Genomic DNA, 20,555 nt, shown 5'->3' with positions numbered 1-20,555 from the left:
TTTTGCCAGCTTTCAGTCTCGCTTTTTAATTGCTTGTCTTATTCATTTAGAGAATAAGAACAGAGGAAGACTATGGAAAGAGCACAGGCCATGGAGTCAGACAGCCCTGGATTTGAATCCCTAAATGACACCAGCCATTTGTGTAACCGCAGCCAAGCGGTGTGTCCTTTCCGGACATCAACACTAAGAATAGCTACTCTGCATGGAGGTTATGAAGACAGTGTGAGCTAAGTCATGGAGCTCTGCTCCTGGCACACAGACCTCCATCAAGGGTGGCCCAATAGATGGCTGTTTTCTGTAACTGTCAGCATTCGCTCCTAGTGCCGTGGAGCAGGCACTATGGGCATCTTTTTGTGTTGTCATGAAGGCGCTCTCGCTCAGTCCCTGTGTGCCTCTGTTGAAAACACCTCCTGGTTCTCTGGTATGCTGGAAATCTGCTCTACTCGTTTTTCCCTGAAGATCTGTTCTGCTTATAACTCATTCCTACTCTTTGGAAAACAATTCAATAAAAACTCAATTGGTTTTCCACTGGCCCCGGACGAGGATGAGGGATAGCATTTTATTATTTTATAGAAAACATGAATAATAAAGTAAGTCATAAAACAGCACTGGGCACGTAGCAAAGAGGCAATAAATGCTTGCCTGACTCAAAGCAAACGTGGGTTTTCATGGCTGCTGTATTTGCTGAGGGGACCGTTCTGGTCTTCTATTACATTAAAAGAATTAATTAATTAAATTTAAGTAGACTTCATCGCCAGCTGGGAGCCCGATGCAAGGATTGAACTCAGGACCCTGACATGAAACCTGAGCTGAGCTCAAGAGTCCAACGCTTAACCGACTGATCCAGCCAGGTGCCCCTAGAAACATTTTTTTTTTAATTGAAAAAGAAATACATGCTCATGGTAAAATACTTAAACAGAACACAAAGATGCACAAGGGAAAGAATGTCTCCCTCCACCACCCTCAGTTCTCGAAGCCCTTTCTGGAGATGCACCATTAACAATTCCTTGTGTGTCTTTCCAAACATGCTGTGGATGATCTAAGGTATGTATGTAAATTCCTTTTAAATTTATTTTTAAAATAGAGAAGTTTAAATCCTTAAGTGGCTTCTGCCCTCTGGAACAGCTGCCCCGCCCCCCCTGCCCGGGCCATTTCGGGGTCGGTGGGGGCTGGGTGTGGATGGATTGCTGGGGCCCTCCAGGCGGGTAGAGGTTCCACCCACGAGGGATCGGACCACGCTCCTGCTCTGGCTCTGACCTTTCACCTCGCGCCCCTGCCCAGCCCGGCTGCTGCGCGGGTGAAGCACGCCCAGGAGGACGCTTAGACCGCGCGTGCCTCAGTTTCCAAGCCTGCAAAAGGAGAACTTCTACAGCCAACAGGTAGTTCTGAACATCAGCGATCCCTTCTGTGGGTGCTTGGTCCCCGGGGCGGAGGGGAGCCTGGCAGGGGGAGGGGGCGGTGGGCTGACACTTTAGGGGTCTTGCCGGGCCCCGGCAGGGGCGTTGAAGTTTGAGCAGCGCGCCTCGAGGGGGTTAGAAAGTGGCGCAGAGACACACACCCTGCGGGGTGTGGCGCCCCAGGAAGGGAGGCTTTCTCCCGGTATCTGCTGTCCCTTCCCTCCCTTCCCCTCTCCTCTCCTTTCCCCTCTCTCTTCCCCCTCCCTGCGGCCCTCCGCGTCTCTCGTAAAACCCGGAGCGGAGCCCGGGCCCGGACTGGCCCCGCGCATGCGCAGGAGGGTGCCGGCGCGGCCGCCGGTAGGAAGCGCCAGCTCTGAGTAGGGGGAGCGGCCGCAGAGGCTGCTCGGCTCCGCCGCCCGCCAGGCCGTCGGCTCCTGCTCCGGGCCCGGGGCGCCGGCTGTGTAAGTGCGAGGTGGGGGGCTCCGGGCCGGGGTTCGGCCGGCTGCGGGAGGGCTGCCTGTGTGTGGCGGCGAGCGACGGCGCGAGTCAGCCCGCACCTGCCCGGGCCGGGGTCCAGTTCGCACCCGCCCCAGCCCGTGACCCTGCCCGGCTCCCGCAGCACACGTGTCCAGGGCCGCGTCCGCACCTGCCACCCTGGGGTCCCGGGCCCTGCTCTCCGCGGCGCGCGGCGGCGGCCCCCTCCCCTCTTGCGCCGAGCCGGGTCTGGGGACCCCCGGCGGGCGCCGGTCTCTCTCCCGGCGGGGCGCCCGGCCTGCCCGGGGCTTCCCCCCTGTGCCTGCCATCCTGGCTCTGCGCGGGGTAGAGAGTGCCTCCGAGTGAGCTCGGCGCCCGCAGGCGCTCTTCCCCGGGATGAGATCTTCGCGTGGTCAACTCCGGCTGACCCCACTGGGGTGGCGGGGACAGACGCGTGCCCGCACTCTGCTTGCCTACGCTCCTCTCCCTCTCGGGAACCGCCGGCACAGATGTCTTTTAACCCACGGTTTTCTGGTGTTCAGACAGGGTGCTTGTTGAGTTCCTATGTTTTTTTTTTCTAGAGAGAGGGATTAAAATGTTGAACAGGGCTCGGTTTAGTTCAAAATGAACTGAAGGCGTGGGGCTGTGACATCCTCCATCCATCACCGCTCCCCCCCACCCCCCCACCAGTTTAAACTAGTGACTGGCAATTTTTGAAAAATAATTGCAGCCAGTTCCTAATGCAGCCCAGCGAGTGCTTGTGAACATGACACAACAGCATCGGAGGCATGATGTTGGAGACCCAGGAATATTGCCACACTAAAGATCTCCTGGCAGGGTTCTGTTTGTTTTTCTTAAATTGTGTGGCAGACTCGTAGTATAGAGGGAAAAATAGTTGTCAAGAAATATAACTATTTATTTATTTATTATTATTTTATTTTACTATTTTAATTTTTTAAAATGTTTGTGTTTGAGAGAGAGAGACAGAACATGAGTGGGGGGAGGGGCAGAGAGAGAGAGAGGGAGACCTAGGATCCCAAGGAGGCTCCAGGCTCTGTGCTGTCAGCACTGAGCCCCACGTGAAGCTGGAACTCACGAACTGTGGGATCATGACCTGAGCCGAAGTTGGACGCTCAACCGACTGAGCCACCCAGGCGCCCCAAGAAACGTAATTTTTTAAATAACTGGTTTATTGAGCTATCACTCACACACCACAAAATCCACCCATTTAAAATGTACAGCCGCATGGTTCTGCTATATTCACAGTCGTGCAACCATCGTCGTGTCAGAACATTTTTTATCAGTTCAAAAAGAACTCCTTTCTCCTTGCTAGCGACTTATTCTCTGGTCCTGCAGCCCCTAGTTTACCTTCTGTCTCCACGGATGTGCATGTTGTGGGCATTTCATATAAGTGGAGTCATACAGTGCATGGCCTTTTGTGATTGGCTGTCTTTCACGTAGCATGTCTTCAACGTTCACCCGTCTGGTACCTGTATCATCAGTACTTTGTTCCCTTTTATGGCTGAGTAATAGCCTATTGTTGGATAGACCACATTCTGGTTATCCGTTCATCAGTTGATGGACACTGGTGGTGTTTCCATTTTTTGACTATTAAGAATAAGGCCGCTGCGAACATTTGTGGACAAGTTTTTGCTTGGGCGTATGTTTTCGAATCTCTTTGGTAGGTACCTCCGGGTAGAATTGCCGTTTATACGGTAGCTTTATGTTTAGCTTTTGGGGGAACTACCACGTTGAAGAAATGTAGTTTTGATGTTTTAATATTGTGTTAGATGAGTCTCAGGCACTACGACTGGCTCAATGCTGGGTCTTATTTCATCACCTTCTCCCTTGAAGAAGCCAGTGGAAAAGCATGAACCTGGCACCTGGTGCCAGCTTGTCACTTACTATCAGGAGATCGTGAGCAGAATGACTGAGCCTTCCCTCATCTGTAAGATTAAAGACAATAATACTTCTTTCTTAGGATTGATGGGAAATCTCAGTAGGGCACGTTATAGAGAGCCCAGTGGATTTCTTTTCTCCGGCTTGCGTGAGACCAGTTTCCTCCTGTGTTAGATGCGTATTTTGAATTTGGGGCAAAAGTGAAGAAGTGTGCTGAAACTGAGCCGCCTCAGGGGTAATCCTTGCGTGAGGCTGCTGTAAGGTTTATGGACCTGGGGCGTGGATTTGATTGCTCGTGTCTTTTAGTGCCTTGTTAGAACTGGAAGGGACCCAGAGGGATCATTTGGTTCAGGGTGACTTATTTGTTTAGATTTCATAGATTCGTAAATTCCGAAAAACTGGGGGTCAGAGACAGGCATGCCAGTGTTAGTGTTGGCCTAGATAGGACAATGGAAAAATAACTGCCATCTATTCTCACCAACATTTTGTAAAAACCAGGGTGTGTTAATGCCAAAAAATGTGGAAGCTCCTTACCATCAATTACAATAGTGGTGAATATTTGTAAAGCACCTACTAAATTTACGTAAGGTTAGTTTTATTCTGGTTTTTCTCATTTTACTTGAGGCTAGGGAAACGGAACTCCTGTCCTGAGACCCGTGTCCAGGACCCCCCGTCCACCCATCTTCAGGTGGATCTGTGCCTGTAACACACCTGCCTCTTTTTTTTTTTTTTAAGTTTGTTTATTTTTTAAGAGAGAGGGAGAGAGAGCACGCGTATGAGTAGGGGAGGGGCAGAGAGAGGGAGACACAATCCGAAGCAGGTTCCAGGCTCTGAGCTGTCAGCACAGAGCCTGATGCGGGGCTCGAACTCACGGACCACAAGATCATGACCTGAGCCAAAGTTGGATACCCAACCGACTGAGCCACCCAGGCGCCCCTGCACCTGCCTCTTTTGTGTCTCGGTTTTCTTGCTCTGCTGACAGAGGACAGGTGCAGAGGCGAGGCTCTAAAACTAGTTGACCTGGAGACTCCTGGGTAGCTCACTTGGTTGAGCATCTGACTCGATTTTGGCTTGGGTCTTGGTCTCACGGTTGGGAGATTGAAGGGCCCGCTTGAGATTCTCTCTCTCTCCCTCTCTTTCTCTCTCTGTGTCCCTCCCCCATCTCTAAAATAAGAAAAAAACAACCCCCCTCCCCAAGTCCTCCAAAACTAGTTGACCTGCTGACAAGTAGGCTGTAAGCTCCTTGAAGTTGGACCTTCTCCCTTTGTCACCTATTTAAAAATTTTAAAATACAGACGATAGCAAAAGTATATGTAATGTTTATGTATAGTTTAAAGAATGGCAAAACTCATGTCCCCGTGTCTGCCATTCAGCTTAAGGCATGGGACAGAACTACTACTTCTGAAGCCTGCTGTGTCTCTCTCGAACTGCACTCCTCTCTGCCATGCAAGGAACCACTACCCACATTTATTTTTCTTTCTTTTTTTATAATATGATTTATCGGCAAATTGGTTTCCATACGACACCCAGTGCTCATCCCAACAGGTGCCCTCCTCCATGCCCATCACCCACGTTCCCCTCTCCCCCACCCCCCATCAACCCTCAGTTTGTTCTCAGTATCCAAGAGGCTTTTATGGTTTGCCTCCCTCTCTCTCTCTAACTTTTTTTCTCCCTTCCCCTCCCCTGTGGTCTTCTGTTAAGTTTCTCAAGATCCACACGTTTTTACAACATTTCATCAGCCTCAAAAGAAACCCTGTATTCTGTTAGCAGTTGTAGTTGTATCTGGTCTTGCTGTTGGGGAGGAGGACACATGCCCCTCCTCAGTGGTGATTCTTGGCTGTTCTTGACAGTCTCTCTCTCTATATATAGACTTCGCAGTAGGAAGTCTAATCAGAGTAGCACTGAATCTATATACCAGGTTGGGGAGGATTAACATCTTTCTTCTCTTTGTACTCATGAATATGTGTGGGACCCTGTCTTTTCCTCTGTACGGAGCCTGGCATGTGGGAAGTTGTCAATAATGTTGGGCATGTGAATGATGAGCTTTTACGCATCATTAATGTCAACCAGAGCCCCTCACAAAAAAGAAAACTAAACCTTGGTGAAACTACGCGACTCATGGTCACATAGCTTGACAGCCAGGGACATACTCGAAGGACTTGTGCCTGCCTTCATGTCCTCTGCCACCTAATGGGCTGGCAGCATCCTTTTTGCTGATAACGTGGGTTACTTGGCTGCTTTAAATTTCAGTAATTCGATCTTATCTGTAGGTGGCTTTTCTTAGGTGGGTCTAGGTGTGATGTGTGCGCATGTTAATAAGGATCTGTATTTGGGAGAGCTCATGGCTTGTGTAGAGCCTGGCTCAGAGTGCCCGCTGAGCCCCTGCAGGAAGTGGGAACGCCATAGCAAAGGCTGGGATTTCCATCGTGACTCAAAATTCCCAACTTCTGTAACCTGTGACACCTCGATTTTGGGTGCAAACATACTGAATAACTTGGTGACACTTCACCGTACAGCACTGTGGAGAGAAGGCCTGTGTGCTTGTCCTTGTCTTTTCTTTCTTTCTTCTATGCACTTGTTCTCCTGGGCCTCGTGGACACTTCATGCCTCCACAGAGCCCAGGACTTGCAGGTGCTGCTGCGACACGGTCCTTGTCCGTAGGGCCTGTCCACGGTGCTTGTCCGTAGGGCCTGTCTGCATGCGGTCCTTGTCCGTAAGGCTTGTCCTTGTCCCTAAGGCTTGTTCTTGTCCTTAGGGCTTGTCTGTGGTGCTTGTCCGTAGGGCCTGTCTGCCGTCCTTGTCCATAGGCTTGTCCTTGTCTTTGTCCACAGGGCCTGTCCTTGTCCTTGTTGCAGGGCCTGTCCACGGCACTTGTCCGTAGGGCCTGTCTGTGCGTGGTCCTTGTCCGTAAGGCTTGTCCATAGGGCCTGCCACGGTGCTTGTCCTTAGAGCCTGTCTGCGGTCCTTGTCTGTAAGGCTTGTCCTTGTCCTTTTCCATAGGGCCTGTCCATGGTGCTTGTCTGTAGGTCCTGTCTGTGGTCCTTGTCTGTAAGGTTTGTCCTTGTCCTTTTCCATAGGGGCTGTCCTTGTCCTTGTCCATAGGGCCTGTCTGTGGTCCTTGTCCGTAGGGCCTGTGTGCGGTCCTTGTCTGTAAGGCTTGTCCTTGTCCATAGGGGCTGTCCTTGTCCTTGTCATAGGGCCTGTCCGCGGTGCTTGTCCATAAGGCTTGTCCTTGTCCTTGTCCTTGTCCATAGGGCCTGTCTGCGGTGCTTGTCCATAGGGCCTGTCCTTGTCCTTGTCCGTAGGGCCTGTCCGTGGTCCTTGTCCGTAGGGCCTGTCCATGGTCCTTGTCTGTAGGGCCTGTCCACTGCCATTCTGGGCCTCCCTTTGTCTCTGCGCAGTGAAGGCCTGGACCAGATATGTGTTTTGCTGTTGCTTTTAAAGCCATGCCTCCTTTTGAGAAGCAGAAAACCTTAAATCTCCGCCTTCAGCCCCGGCCCTTGAGGGCTTGAGAAGTCTCCCAGGGACTGCCATACCTCTCTGTTGAACGCTGCGGTGGGTGTGGTTCTTTCTGAGGCGGCGTGGAAGAGAATGTTTGGAGAATGCCTGCTAGGAGGGGTAGGGGGCCGTGTGGCACCTGCTGTGGGGCTCGGGCTCAAACACTGCCTCTCAGGGGGGCTCTCTTTGCCTCAGGTCCTTCACCAGTAGAGTTGAGGTGGTGTTACGGAGAGGTTTAAGTGAGATACTACACATATAAACCATTTATGTCCTGTAGACTGGAGTTCAAATCCAGATCTTCTGATTCCACTGTGGTTCTTCTCATTATGTCCTGCCAAGGGGAAGAGGGAGCAGTTCAGTGGTTCCATCGGCACCTGGCTAGGTGTTGGAAATAGACAATGAGAGACGCGCTTTTTCTGCAGGACCTCGAGGCCTAGGCCGAGAGCTGTGGTATTGTGATAAGAGCCGTGGTGGCCGTGTGCAGGAGTCCAAGGACAGATTGTAGCCCGTGGCTTTGCATGGGGCTTACCCGGCCTCCCCGGTGGTGAGCGTCAGAACCACCGTATCCCAAGGTGGGCTGACAGCCTTCAACACCCGTGCACCTCAAAGTCCCCTTTCTCTCTTTGGGCAGGGTCTTCAAAATGAGTGTCCCCGACTACATGCAATGTGCCGAGGACCACCAGACTCTCCTCGTGGTGGTGCAGCCTGTGGGCATTGTCTCGGAAGAGAACTTCTTCAGGATCTACAAGAGGATCTCCTCCGTGAGCCAGATCAGCGTGCGGGACTCCCAGCGGGTGCTCTACATCCGCTACAGGCACCACTACCCACCGGAGAACAACGAGTGGGGCGACTTCCAGACCCATCGCAAGGTCGTGGGCCTCATCACCATCACAGACTGCTTCTCGGCCAAGGACTGGCCTCAGACCTTCGAGAAGTTCCACGTGCAGAAGGAGATCTACGGCTCCACGCTCTACGACTCCCGCCTCTTTGTCTTTGGGCTGCAGGGGGAGATCACGGAGCAGCCGCGCACCGATGTGGCCTTCTACCCCAACTACGAGGACTGTGAGGCGGTGGAGAAGAGAATCGAGGACTTCATCGAATCCCTCTTCATTGTGCTTGAGTCCAAGCGTCTGGACAGGGCCACAGACAAGTCCGGGGATAAGATCCCCCTCCTCTGTGTCCCGTTTGAGAAAAAGGACTTTGTGGGACTGGACACAGATAGCAGGTAAGTTTACCTAGGGGCCCAGCGGCTTCGTGATCGGGCTGCTTCTGGACGGCAAGACGGGATAAGCAGATAGCAGAGTTTCACTGCAGTGGGGGGTGGACAGGTGCAGTCCGCAGTTTTCAGACTTGTAAGGATGGGCCAGCCTTCCGTTAAGGGAAATCCTTGCAGGGTTAGTGTGTACTCCTCCTCCCCTGTTTCAGACTCCTTGTGGGACCCCCCTGAGCTGCTGTCCAACATGGTAGCCCCCTGTGGCTTGTGAGTACCAGAGAGGTGACCAGTCTGAGCTGAGATGTGCTGTACGTAAAACGCACATCAGGTATTGAGACTTAGCGTGGAAAAAAGAAAATATCTCGTTAATGTATTTTTTATTTTTTTAATGGTTATTTATTGTTGAGACACAGAGAGATGTAGAGCACGAGAGGGACAGAGAGCGAGGGGAAGAGAGGATCCGAAGTGGGCTCCGTGCTGACAGCAGAGAGCCTGACACGGGGCTCGAACTCATGAACTGTGAGATCATGACCTGGGCTGAAGTCAGATGCTTAACCGACTGAGCCACCCAGGCGCCTCATTAATATTTTTACATGTCAGATGGTAGTATTTTACATGTATTAGTTAAACAAAATATTAAAATCAATTTCAGTAGTTTTTTACTTTTTAAACTGCGGCAACTGGAAGGAAAGTCTTATTTCCGTGGCTCGCATTTTATTCCTATTGGATAGCACTGCCTCAGCGCCCAGTTTGAAACTTTGATTCATCCTTGTCTCTTCGATTCGTAGATAAGGTGCCAAAGCCGGAGAGGCGCCAGAGCTAGGAGCTAGCTGAGCCGAGCAGGAAAGGAGGTCTGGCCGCCCAGGCTGGGTGCTGCGCACGGGTCAGGCCCCTTCTTCCTACGATAGCCACAGCGTCTGACTCCTCGCTGACAGTCAGCCTAGACAAGCATCATCAGGGTGTCAGAAACACCGCCAGGGACTTCCCAAAGAGCTCCTTATACAGATGAAAGTGTGTTCACATTCTCTGTATTAGAGGGGGTGTTGGACAGAGCAGGAAAAGATCAGGCTTCACATTTCCCCTGAGATTCAGTCAACAACTGAACTTTGCCCCAGAATTGCAGGTTAGCTCTCTGTGCTGTTTGTTCCCCCAGTCTGTCCCCTGCTCCGCTTCCCTGTGTTGTGGCCATTGTGTCCATGCACGGAAGAGAACGACGTGTGATAGTTTGCCTAGAGGAGGTCCCCTTGAGTGAGGGAGAGTGTCGGCTTCATGGCCTTGGGCACCTAGTCTCTTAGTCCCCTTCTTCTTCTTCTTTTTTTTAATATTTATTTTTGAGAGAGAGAGAGAGAGAGAGAGCAAGCGAGCAGGGAAGGAGCGCCAGAGCGATCCACAGAGATCAGAGTGATCCACAGAGACCAGAGCAATCCACAGAGATCAGAGCGATCCATAGAGACCAGACTGATCCAAAGAGACCAGAGCGATCCATAGAGATCTAGAGTGATCCATAGAGACCAGAGCGATCCAAAGAGACCAGAGCGATCCATAGAGACCAGAGTGATCCATAGAGATCTAGAGTGATCCATAGAGACCAGAGCGATCCAAAGAGACCAGAGTGATCCATAGAGATCTAGAGTGATCCATAGAGACCAGAGCGATCCAAAGAGACCAGAGTGATCCATAGAGACCAGAGTGATCCATAGAGATCTAGAGTGATCCATAGAGACCAGAGCGATCCAAAGAGACCAGAGTGATCCATAGAGATCCACAGCGATCCATAGAGATCAGAGCGATCCAAAGAGATCCAGAGCGATCCAAAGCGGGCTCTGCACTCAGAGCAGCGAGTCCGATGTGGGGCTCAAACCCAACTGTGAGATCATGACTTGAGCCAAGGTCAGACACTTACCTGATTGAGCCACCCAGGTGCCCCTTCTTCTCCTCCTCCTCCTCCTCCTCCTCCTCCTTCTTCTTTTTTTTTTTTTTTTTTAAAGTTTATTTATTTTGAAAGAGAGACAGAGAGAGCATGTGCACACGAGCTGGGAGGGACAGAGAGAAGAGAGAGAGAATCCCAAGTAGGCTAAGCACTGTCAGCACAGAGCCCAATGTGGGGCTCGATCCCACAAACTGACATGAACTGAGCTGAGATAAAAAATCAGATGCTTAACTGACTTGAGCCACCCAGGTCCCCCTCTGTGTCCCTTTCTGTAGATTGTGGATCAGGGTCTCCCGGGTGAGGCTTAAGTAACCCAGTGTGCATGCTGGCAGAGTGCCCACTGCAAAGTAGGTGGTCAGTAAGTTTCTTGAATTTACCTAAGGTCAAACACTGCCCTTGTGCTTGTTGGTAAGTTGGAGGAGAAATTGTCACAGAACCGAGAAAAACCAGGCCCTAGGCCAGCCCTGTGAGTGGGGAGCACAGAGTAGCCCAAGTTCCACCGGCCTGTGGTGCTTTGCAGGGTCTGGGGTGGTGTTCATTTCCTTGCCACGCACTTTTAGTGGCCTAAGGAAGGGGCAGGCCTTTTGCACCTGTGACCTGTGCTCAGTCCTCCTGGTGGCCCTGTGGTCTACAGGCTGGTCCTCCCCTTTTATGCCTCGGGGCCGGGGTGGCAAGGTGTAGGAGCTGGTCAGCCACGAGGGACAGAGCTATGGTGCCCACTGAGCCCTCTCCACAGCGATGCTCAGTGGGGCGGGCGCCCTGGCCACTGTCCCTTACCACATGGGGCTGCACCGTGCACACAGCCCCTGCACTCCCCAGCCGCAGCGGCCTGTGGTGCGGGCACGGACTGGCTTGTCCCTGCCGCCCAGACCAGTGGGGGAGAGGCTGAAGCCTCAAAGGCAGCCGGGAACCCCGCTCTGACCCCATGCCTGGGACATCCTCCTTTGCTACATGAGGCACCAGTGACATATTTTAGTCATCGACTTCTTGGCTTTGAGGTTGCAGACCCACCAGGGAATGCCAGCTTGTTCTTGCCCTTTGAAATCTATGCTCACGGTTTGAAGGGAGAGACAGGACTGTCTTGGGACACTGCCTGGCACGTGCCAGGTAATAATATCAGCAAGCATCGAGTGAGGGCCTCCACGTGCCAGGTGTGGCTCTAGGCCCCGGAAAAGCGGCAGTGGATTGAACTGGCCTCCCGGTGGGTCCATTCTGCTCTGAGTGCTGTAAACACTCAGCTCTCTTTTGACCTCAAATCAAATACATTCTTCTGTAATCTCTGCTGACACTGTTGCTGTCACTGCTGTGTAGCGGGTTCTGTTCCTGCAGCTCTTGTAGGAGCGTCCAACTGAAATGAGATCGTATTCTGCAGCTCACGAGGAAATGTCTAGGTGAAGGCCAAGTTTCGGTTGGTGCACTGGCCACATGGATAGGCCCCGTGGCCGACTCGGCTGAGTGCAGGCCCCACACTTCCCAGTAACGTGGGGTGCGGGTGTATTTTACTTGAACATCCCGCGTGCCCCTGGCCTCATGAGAGCCCATTGGTAGGTTCCTGGACGTGCAGTGTCGTAGGCGTGAAAGTTATTTTTGTTCTTGTGTGTTTCTAATTTTTGCTTGTTCCTCTTTCTTTTCTTTTCCTTTTTTTTTTTTTCTGTCATACCGCCCTGTGAGTATGTTGTTGGGTCTGAAAAGGTAGGCTGTGAACATATTGCCTTGAAAATAGCTAGATTTCCCTGTGTGCTGCCTCCTCATTGCCTTTACTGCTTCAAAAAACCAAAACTTACCGCTGCCTGGATCCGTATTACTCTGATCATGTTTTTATTTTTGAATCATCTTATTAAAAGATTTTTTTTTTTTTTTTTTTTTTTTTTGCTTTTTTAGCACGTAACCCATGGGTGTTTGATATCTGTTTAAAATATTTGCTTTGGGGAACTTGTTTGGTCTTCCTTCGCATTTGGTGACAAACGAGCCCTGATTCATCTTTTTTGTTCGTTTTGAAGAAGTGAGATGCTAATTGATTTGGGTGGCTTCGCGGGCTTTTCCGCAGGGCATCTTAACCTGTAAAGTCTAAGACGGCGGCCCCTCACCCCATTCTGGCTTTTGAATGAGCACCTCGGGCACGTGTTTCCTGGCTGTTGCTGTGTGATGTGCATGACGGTGCTTTAGCTCCCGCCGCGGTCGCCGGTGCAGGGACGCGATGGGACGCCGAGGAGGGCACGGTTGCCCCTTGCCCACCCCCGCAGCATGCTACTGACTTCACTTCACCTTAGCAGCTCTCCCTCATAAAAGGGCAGAGACTGTCCAACAGTCTGCACCGGTCTCATGCCCTTTTATGACAGGGACTGTTTCTAAGCATTAGGAAAACATGGCCTTCTCAATAGCTGGTTCATTTGGATCTTGTGGACACAGGGACCTCTGTGGTTGACCACAGCTGACTTTGTGTGTTAGCCAGTAGGCATGCAGAGCCGGGTCATGGGGTTCACCTGAGCGGTCGAACGGGCCCTTACTTGCAGCAGCCTTTACTCTTCATGAAACCCTGTGTTGGTGAGAATTAGCCGTTTCTGTGTTTGTTGAGGCTCACGTCTGTCGCTGAAGGGCGTGTCATTAGTTTGCGGCGGGGGAACTCCAGCAGTGAACCAAGCTCGGTCCTGGAGGGAGAACCTGGGGCTGATCCAGGTCCTTGTGTTCCCCCGCCCCGGCCCAGCTCCCCCGGGGGGAGGTTTTGCCGCGGCCACCGTGCTGGCCAGGAGGCCCTGATTTCTTCTTTAATGCTCTGGCCCGAAGGGGAATACTTTTGTCCTTCGTTTACTTTGCCTCAGTTGAGACTGGCTGGACTTTCAGAAAGAGTCCCTCATGTTCCGGGGTGGGGGACTAAGGCAGGAGTGCGGTGTCGCAAGTACGAGAAGCCGTCCGCCTTCAGAAAGGCAGGGCAGGGATGCTGTGATGGCCGGGCTGTGCCCCGGAACACGGGACCTTTCCCGTTGCTCCCTAGGCCCCAGGGGACTGGTGTAAGCGTGGCCTTGCCCGGCCTCCTCCCTTCTCACCTGCTCACCTCTGGCAGGTAGGCGCATTCGGTGGGAGCTCTCCCAGACCTCGGACCCTTCAAAGTTCAGACTGCGGGACAGCCGTGAGCCTCTTTTTCTGGGCCGTCTTCTCGGCCTCCTGTGCGAGACCACGTGCCCTCCCTGAGTGTCGGCGCCAGGAGAGCCCTCCCTCTCTTCAGAGGGCTGTGACACTGAGCGCACGCCTGCCGTGTCCCGCACTGAGGTGTACTTAGGGACAGAAATGTCACGGCTCGTCACTGGGCCGGGGGCGGGGCGGCGGGGTGAGGAAAAGAGGAAATCGAGTGAGAAAGTCAGGGTTTTGACCTGAACAGCTGGGCGTGTGGTGGGGCTGTCTGCTGGGAAGGACCGGAGGTACCTGCTGGGGGTCAAATTCCACAGCGAATGTTGGACGTGTTTTTACATGCCTGTATTCGTTCGATAGTCAAGTGACCGTTTCAAAGAGGCAGTTGGATTTATGAGCCTGGAGTGCAGGTGACAGTGGACTGGAGAGATACCCTGGGAGGTGTCGGTATGTGGCTTGTGTTTAGAACCAAGGGTGTGGGTGAGCTCACCTAGCGAGGTGTAGACTGGGGCGGGAGGAGGGGCCGGGGCTGTGACCAGTGGGCTGGAGGGAAGCCCGGTATGTTATTCAACATACAAACTGGGATTTTGGGAGCTGGCGCCATTTATCTTAAAAGCGCTGGAGGGCAGGGCAGCTGCTAAGGAAGCCCGGGCGGGGGGGGGGGGGGGGGGGGGGATGGTGTGCTGGACCTACATCCCGGGAGGACTTCTCCTGCAGCAGGAGGGTGGAGGAGAGCCCCCTGGGACCCAGAGTCACATGGGGTGGTGGGAGAGAGCCGTGCTGGTCCTTGAGGGAGGGCGCAGAGGCCTGAGGAGTGGGGGTGTCCCAGACTCCTGGTCTGTCCCATGGAGCAGAAGGCACGTTGGGTAGGGCTCTGGGGGGACTGGGAGCAGGAGCTGACCTGTAGGATTGGTGGATAGTTTGGAATAGTCTTTCCCCGCAAAGACTTTAAAAGAATCTCCTGAGTACGTTGATAGTGACTTTGAGGAAGCAGTTCTGTTTTGACCCTTCTAAGGGTAAGGCACGATGTTTGCGGGTTCAGAGAAGAGTGAGGGCCTGTCACGGGGCTTCTGTTGCGAGGGGGAATAATGCCAGTTTAAGACGGGAAGGGGGCAGGGGAGGGGGAAGGTGCCGATTAGTCCTTACGTATGTCACTCAGCACCGTGGCAGTCTTCGCACGCTGAGCCACGTGTCGGGAGTTGACAGTAACGTTGCTGGAGGCGGGAAATGTGCGTTTGGATGCCGAGTCCTTTTCTGGTTGGAACGGAGAACACAGTGGTGCGTGCTGAACTTCTGTTCCGTTGACATTGTTGTCTAATTTTACTCAGTAGGGTGAAAAGTCCCTGCATGTTGGTATCACGGTGAGATGTTTTCGCGGGTATTAAGTGGAAGTTTTGTTGCCCGTCAGGTCCGGTGGCTTGTGACACACACGTGAGAAGCTTTGACTTTGGGGCTTGGGCTGTGTTTGCTTTTTGTTTTAAATTTTTTTTTAATGTTTGAGACAGAGAGAGAGCATGAACGGGGGAGGGTCAGAGAGAGAGGGAGACACAGAATCTGAAACAGGCTCCAGGCTCTGAGCTGTCAGCACAGAGCCCGACGCTCTGGGGCTCGAACTCACGGACCGTGAGATCATGACCTGAGCCGAAGTCGGCCGCCCAACCGACTGAGCCACCCAGGCGCCCTGGCTGTGTTTGCTTTTTGTTCCTCCCTTCTCTGCTCTCATCCTCCTTGTCTCCCCAGATGCTCTCAGAGAGGCCCTGCTTTTAATGGGGTGAATGGTAACAGTGTGGTCATGTTGTGGGGGGCAGCCTGGCCAAGACCTGAGGGACATAACAAGGGGAGATTTCCAGGAGACAGAGGGCTCTGTGTGTATTCTGAAGACGGGATAAGAGCCAGCCAGGTGAAGGGACCATGAGGGCAGCTCAGGTGGCGGGAGCGGCCCGGGCGGAGGCCTGGAAGCTCGTGGGGTTGGGGCTTGAGGAAGGTGTCCTGTGCTGGGGGGCCGGGGGTCCGTGTCCCAAGCTTCAGGGTGGGGGCTGCTCCTGGTGGAGAGGACACTCGAGAGGGCCTGTCATACAGGGCTTCAGAGGAGCTTGGGTTTTATCAGAACTGACAACAGAGGGAGGCAGTGAAGGGGTCAGTGGGGAGTGGCCTTTAGGAGAGGGTTCTTGGTTTTGGGTTCAGTGGAAGGAGGGGGTTGGGCCGGGCAGGAGCAGCTCAGTCCCTTTGAGACCCATCCGTTCATCTGTTTGTTGATAGCAAACGTGCTGCTGAGCGTCCAGGGGAGAGGAATGGATACACAGTAGGAAGCAAAACGTACGTGTCATTTTGGGGCTTACAGATGTCAGAAGTTGATTCAGCTAGAATGTTCTAGGAGCACAGCAGGGACGCCTGCCCAAAGTGCAGAGGTAGGAGGCAGGCAAGGCTGTCTTGAGAAGCTGACCATCAAATGAGGTGAGGCCTAAGGAGAGCGTGAAGTAGTGAGGCAGAAGGTGGGGCCCGCGGTCACTGGGGTCGGGTAAGGCTGCAGAGCGCGCGGGGGGGGGGGAGGGGCAGTGGGGGAGCCAGAACTGTACTGGGGAACCTTGAAGGGTTTGAAGTGGGGGACTGAATCAGATTTATGCTTCGGGAAGGCCGCTCCGGGTGGGCGTGAGTGTAGCGGGGACGGAGTGGAGACTGGCGAGGGGCTCGTTGGAAGGCTGTGGAGGTATCCAGGAGGAGAGAGATGAGGGCGTCTGGTTGGGGATGCCAGGGTGGCATAGGTGTGGAGTTTTCTTATGGGGAGGGCTGGCTTGTTAGTGGGGGAGGGGGGCATGCTAACACTGCGCTGTGGCTGTGAAGGAGACCGGGCTTTCCTCTTCTCTCTCCCCTGCCTTACGTGATGATCTTAGTACAACCCATACTGGGAACAGAAAGACTAAATTCTGGGGTGGCCAAAGAGTTTATAGTGTTTGTTAGAGTTAGATCTGTGAAGATTTAACTTTGTACTGAGATCTGTCAATAACACTCCGTTAGCTAGAAACTTCACGTCTTTTGGATTCCTGTAGGGGTTTTTATTCTTGATATGATGGGTTTCTCGGTGAGAAAAAAATTTAATATAGCTGCGATTTTTCTTGAAAAAAAAAAACACTTCTCTTTGAAGAAATTTAATATTCAAAAGAATAGGAATATTTAAAAAATGATAAATGAATATTTTGATACATTTTTTTTTTTTTGGTTTTCAGTTGATACAGAGGGAGAAGCCTTTGCATTATTTATAGCACATCCTTGCCAATATTTAAGGAGCTGTTGGTGACGCCCCAGGCCCCGCCCTCTCAAGGCATTATTGAAGCTGGCTCTAAAGTAGTGAAGATAAAGGTCTTATTTGCAAAAGCCAATGGCTGGCTTGTGATACGCAACATCACTCTCTTTATAAAATAATAGTAGGTTTGAATTTAAGGAAGTGGAAGGTGATTGATTTTCTAAAAAGCCGAAACATGAACTTTCTCATGCTGACGTTACAGTAGGAAAATTTGTGAAGGAAAATCCCACTCAAATATTGTCTGAGGGAAATGCATGGTGGAAGTCACATGTACCTCGTCCCTCTAGGAAAGACCTGGCAGGTGTTTTTGAAGTCGGGACTGTTCCAGCTCGCATACTGGCAATGATGGTTGCTGCCTCTCAATTACAGAGCCTACCGTTGCCTTCTTAGCATTTTTTTTTTTTTTTTTTTTGTAGTGAGAGGGTGAATAGTGCTTAGCCAGTGTGCTTTGGGGGCAGAAGTCGTGCGTGCTAGCAGTGACACATTTCCACGCGTTGTGTTTTTTAGACATTACAAGAAGCGGTGCCAGGGGCGCATGCGGAAGCACGTGGGAGACCTGTGCCTCCAGGCCGGGATGCTGCAGGACTCTCTGGTGCATTACCACATGTCCGTGGAACTTCTCCGCTCAGTCAATGACTTCCTGTGGCTCGGAGGTAAGGTCATCTCATGAAGATATCAGATATGTGATTGTAGCAACTGTTATTTGCAATAAGAGAAAAGAGAAAAATGAAAAGGAATTCTAAAAATGAAGGATGAGGGAGGAGAGGCAGTCGGCTGTCTGGTCGGTGTCGGGGATCGGCGGGGACAGCCCTCCTGCCGTGTCTGCTGCCGCGTCCCCACCCCGGCCTGCCCCGGCGTCCTGCAGGCACCCCCACACACTGTCCTGTATCATGGGCTGCCTTTCCATGTTCCTCTGAGCTTGTTTGTTTTTAAGCACATCTTGCCCTCTGCTGATGCCATTCCCCACCGAAGTCACCTCCTGCCCTCATTCTTCAAAACCCCGTGTGTACACGAGCTGGTGGAGGGGTCAGCCAGAAGTGGTATGTCCACGCAGTGGAATGTCGTGAAGGCGTGAAAATGTGAAAAGTTACAGCACAGGGAGGATAGTCAGTAATACCATAATACCGTGGAGTGGTGACAGAGGGTGACCGCACTTGTCACGAGGAGCACCGAGTGACGTATGGAGTCGTCCAGTCCGTGTGGCATACACCCGAAACCAGAACCACATGGTACGTGCCCTGTACTTCGATAACATGAGAGACATAAAATGCGACCGACCTTGATAGCACCACGTAGAGTCAGAGGAGCCGGGCACAAAGGGCCACCTATCAGCTGCAGTGTCCAGAATAGGCAGAGAACCGATTCCTGGCTGCCAGGGGTAGAGGTGGCCGTGGAGTTTCTTTTGGGGCTGATGGAAACGTTCTGGAGTTAGACGGTGGTGATGGTCGCCCACCTGTCTGTGTACTAACGACTGCTGACTTGGGCACTTTTCAGTGGGTGAGTTTTGTGAGTTACATTTCAATTTGAAAAACTAAAGAAAGGAGGAAAAAACCTACTTCAAAGGACAGCCTTTTCTCACCCCTCCAGGTAGTGGGGGCCTGCAGAGTCTTGTCCAGAGCCCCGTCTGTCGTGGAGCTTGCCCTGTGTGCTGGCACTGTGTGTTTACATGCGTTTTTCCTTCAGGGGCCATCTCCTCGGCGTGGGGTGGGACGCGTGGTCTGTGTGTGTCCATAACTCAGCTTATTGTACATGTTCCGTAAACGCTTGTTAAATAAATGTTGTGTGGGTAAGGAGTGAAATCAGGTTCTTTCCCGGAAAGATTAGTCGGGAGGCCTGTGAGCTACTACGATAAATACAAGTCAGAATACAGTAATGGAGTAAGTTCTTTAATGGAAGTTTAGCAATGTGCTCTGGAACCATTAAATATAAGAAATTCTTAAAATGGACTTAAACTCCATAATTCGATTTAAGGGGGCTAGAGATTGGTCGGTGGAATATATCCATACTTCAGGGAGCTGTAACATTAGGGCCCCTGTGGTGGGCACTTATCCAGAAGGAAGGGTCCCTGCTCATGACCCACATAGGGACCAGCTGGGTCGGTAGTGTCCCTGAAGAAGGGCGGGGCGGGGGGCACGGCCTGTGCTGTATGCTGTTTGCCTGGTCCAGTCTCTCACGAACGCGTAGTGCCGTTTCCCAGAGGCTACGTGACCTGTGACATCACCACAGATTGAACGCAGAGGTAGATGGGAGACTCCAGCTCACTGTATCAAGCTGTACATTAAAGACATTTGTAAAAATATAAAACAGTACCAGCCTTCCAGCCTATATTTTTGTTTTGGAAAATAGTTATTGTTCATCAATATATAATATATAGTGGGATTATTATTATTTTAAAAAGGAATGAACATATACCTAGTAAAATCTGTTTTTAGTTATAGTTTCAAATATGGTAAATATCTGTCGATGTAACCTGCACAGAAAAAATTCTTTGTGATCCTCAGTGATTTTCACAGCGCGAAGGGGTGTTAAGACCAAAAGGTTTGGGGAGCGTTGCAGTCATAGACATGAACACTGTAGAGTAACTTAGAAGGCCCGGGGCCGAGCTTGATTCTTAGGCTCTGCCTGCCTGCCGGCCGTACTCTAAGTAACCGTGGCTGCCTTTGAGGACCAGACAGGCTTACAGGTGTTTGCTCCAAAGGAAACCGATGCATTTTAGGGCGTATGGCGGGGCAAGGTGTTGTGGGCCTGCTCTGCTGTCTTATTTTTGAACATTTTCGATCCGGAGCATCTGTCGCTCCCTGGCTCTGTAGTGTCAGGGTCTGGCACTGGGCCTGCCACGTGGTGGGCACTCAAGTGTTGGTGACAAGGATGAAGAGGCTGGCCTGTTTCACGTGTGTGCTCAGTCTCCCAGTGAGACCTCGAGTCTCCCGACAGTGTTCTGTGTTGCCAGCTTCGGCATGGGCGTGGGAAAGGTAGTGGGTGGTACGCTCCTGTTGGGAACAAAACCCGTGATCTGGAGGAACCATCTTTGTTTTGGGGAGAAACTGGCATTTCTACATAATTGAATTGTTCCGTGTTCAGATCATTCTTAGGCCCTGCAGGTTGAGCTCATGATGGGCCACTAACTTTACTAATTGTATTTTTTTTTGTTTGTTTGTTTTTTAAACACCCAGCTGCCCTTGAAGGGTTATGTTCCGCGTCTGTCATCTGTCACTATCCTGGCGGAACTGGGGGTAAGACTGGAGCTCGCAGGTTCCAGGGGAGCTCTCTCCCTGCTGAAGCAGCCAACAGACACCGACCAGGTAAGCTCTGTGCCTTCCTCCCGCCCGGACTCCTTCCTTGTCTCTTAAGCATGCAGGAGTAATTGATCACGTTTCTCTCTGAGTGAATGAAACCTGACTAATGTTTACATAAAATAGAAAAGCCATTGAGTCAGAAATCTTGGACCAGACGTTTTCTTCTGATTTTATTGAGTACTGATCTTATGGAATCTTACTGTTGATGGATTACAATGATTGTTTCATTTCTGGAACACTTGAATAAAGTGTCTTGGTAGACTGGCCTCAAAGTTCTGTGCCTGGGTCTTTTTCCTAATTTTTGTGTATTTAGGAAAGCTAGCTCCAGTGTCAACTTTAACAGCTAATTCAGGGCTTGGTCTCTTCCTTAGTTTTCAGTTTGATGACATTCTTTCTCTCTTTTCTTTTTTAAAGGTTAGTT

At 51.7% G+C, this 20,555-nt stretch overlaps 1 protein-coding gene across 7 annotated transcripts in view; it reads left to right on the top strand.

The window, feature by feature from the left end:
- The first annotated feature begins 1,719 nt into the window (after positions 1-1,719).
- Positions 1,720-20,555, top strand: part of TRAPPC9 (trafficking protein particle complex subunit 9) — a 568,648-nt gene continuing 549,812 nt past the window's right edge. For 6 of the 7 annotated variants that reach the window (XM_023248408.2, XM_045049847.1, XM_045049848.1 and 3 more), the window contains exons 1-4: positions 1,720-1,858; positions 7,900-8,493; positions 17,346-17,491; positions 20,012-20,140. In XM_023248408.2, coding sequence (XP_023104176.1) covers positions 7,910-8,493; positions 17,346-17,491; positions 20,012-20,140 — 859 coding nt within the window. In that variant the 5' untranslated portion in view covers positions 1,720-1,858; positions 7,900-7,909. Of the gene's footprint in view, positions 1,859-7,899; positions 8,494-12,068; positions 12,104-17,345; positions 17,492-20,011; positions 20,141-20,555 lie in introns of those variants that run through there. The other variant, XM_045049849.1, reaches the window with a different exon arrangement.

This window comes from Felis catus, chromosome F2, assembly GCF_018350175.1.
Source record: "Felis catus isolate Fca126 chromosome F2, F.catus_Fca126_mat1.0, whole genome shotgun sequence".
Lineage (NCBI taxonomy): Eukaryota > Metazoa > Chordata > Mammalia > Carnivora > Felidae > Felis > Felis catus.
This window is presented reverse-complemented; position numbering and strand designations above follow the sequence as displayed.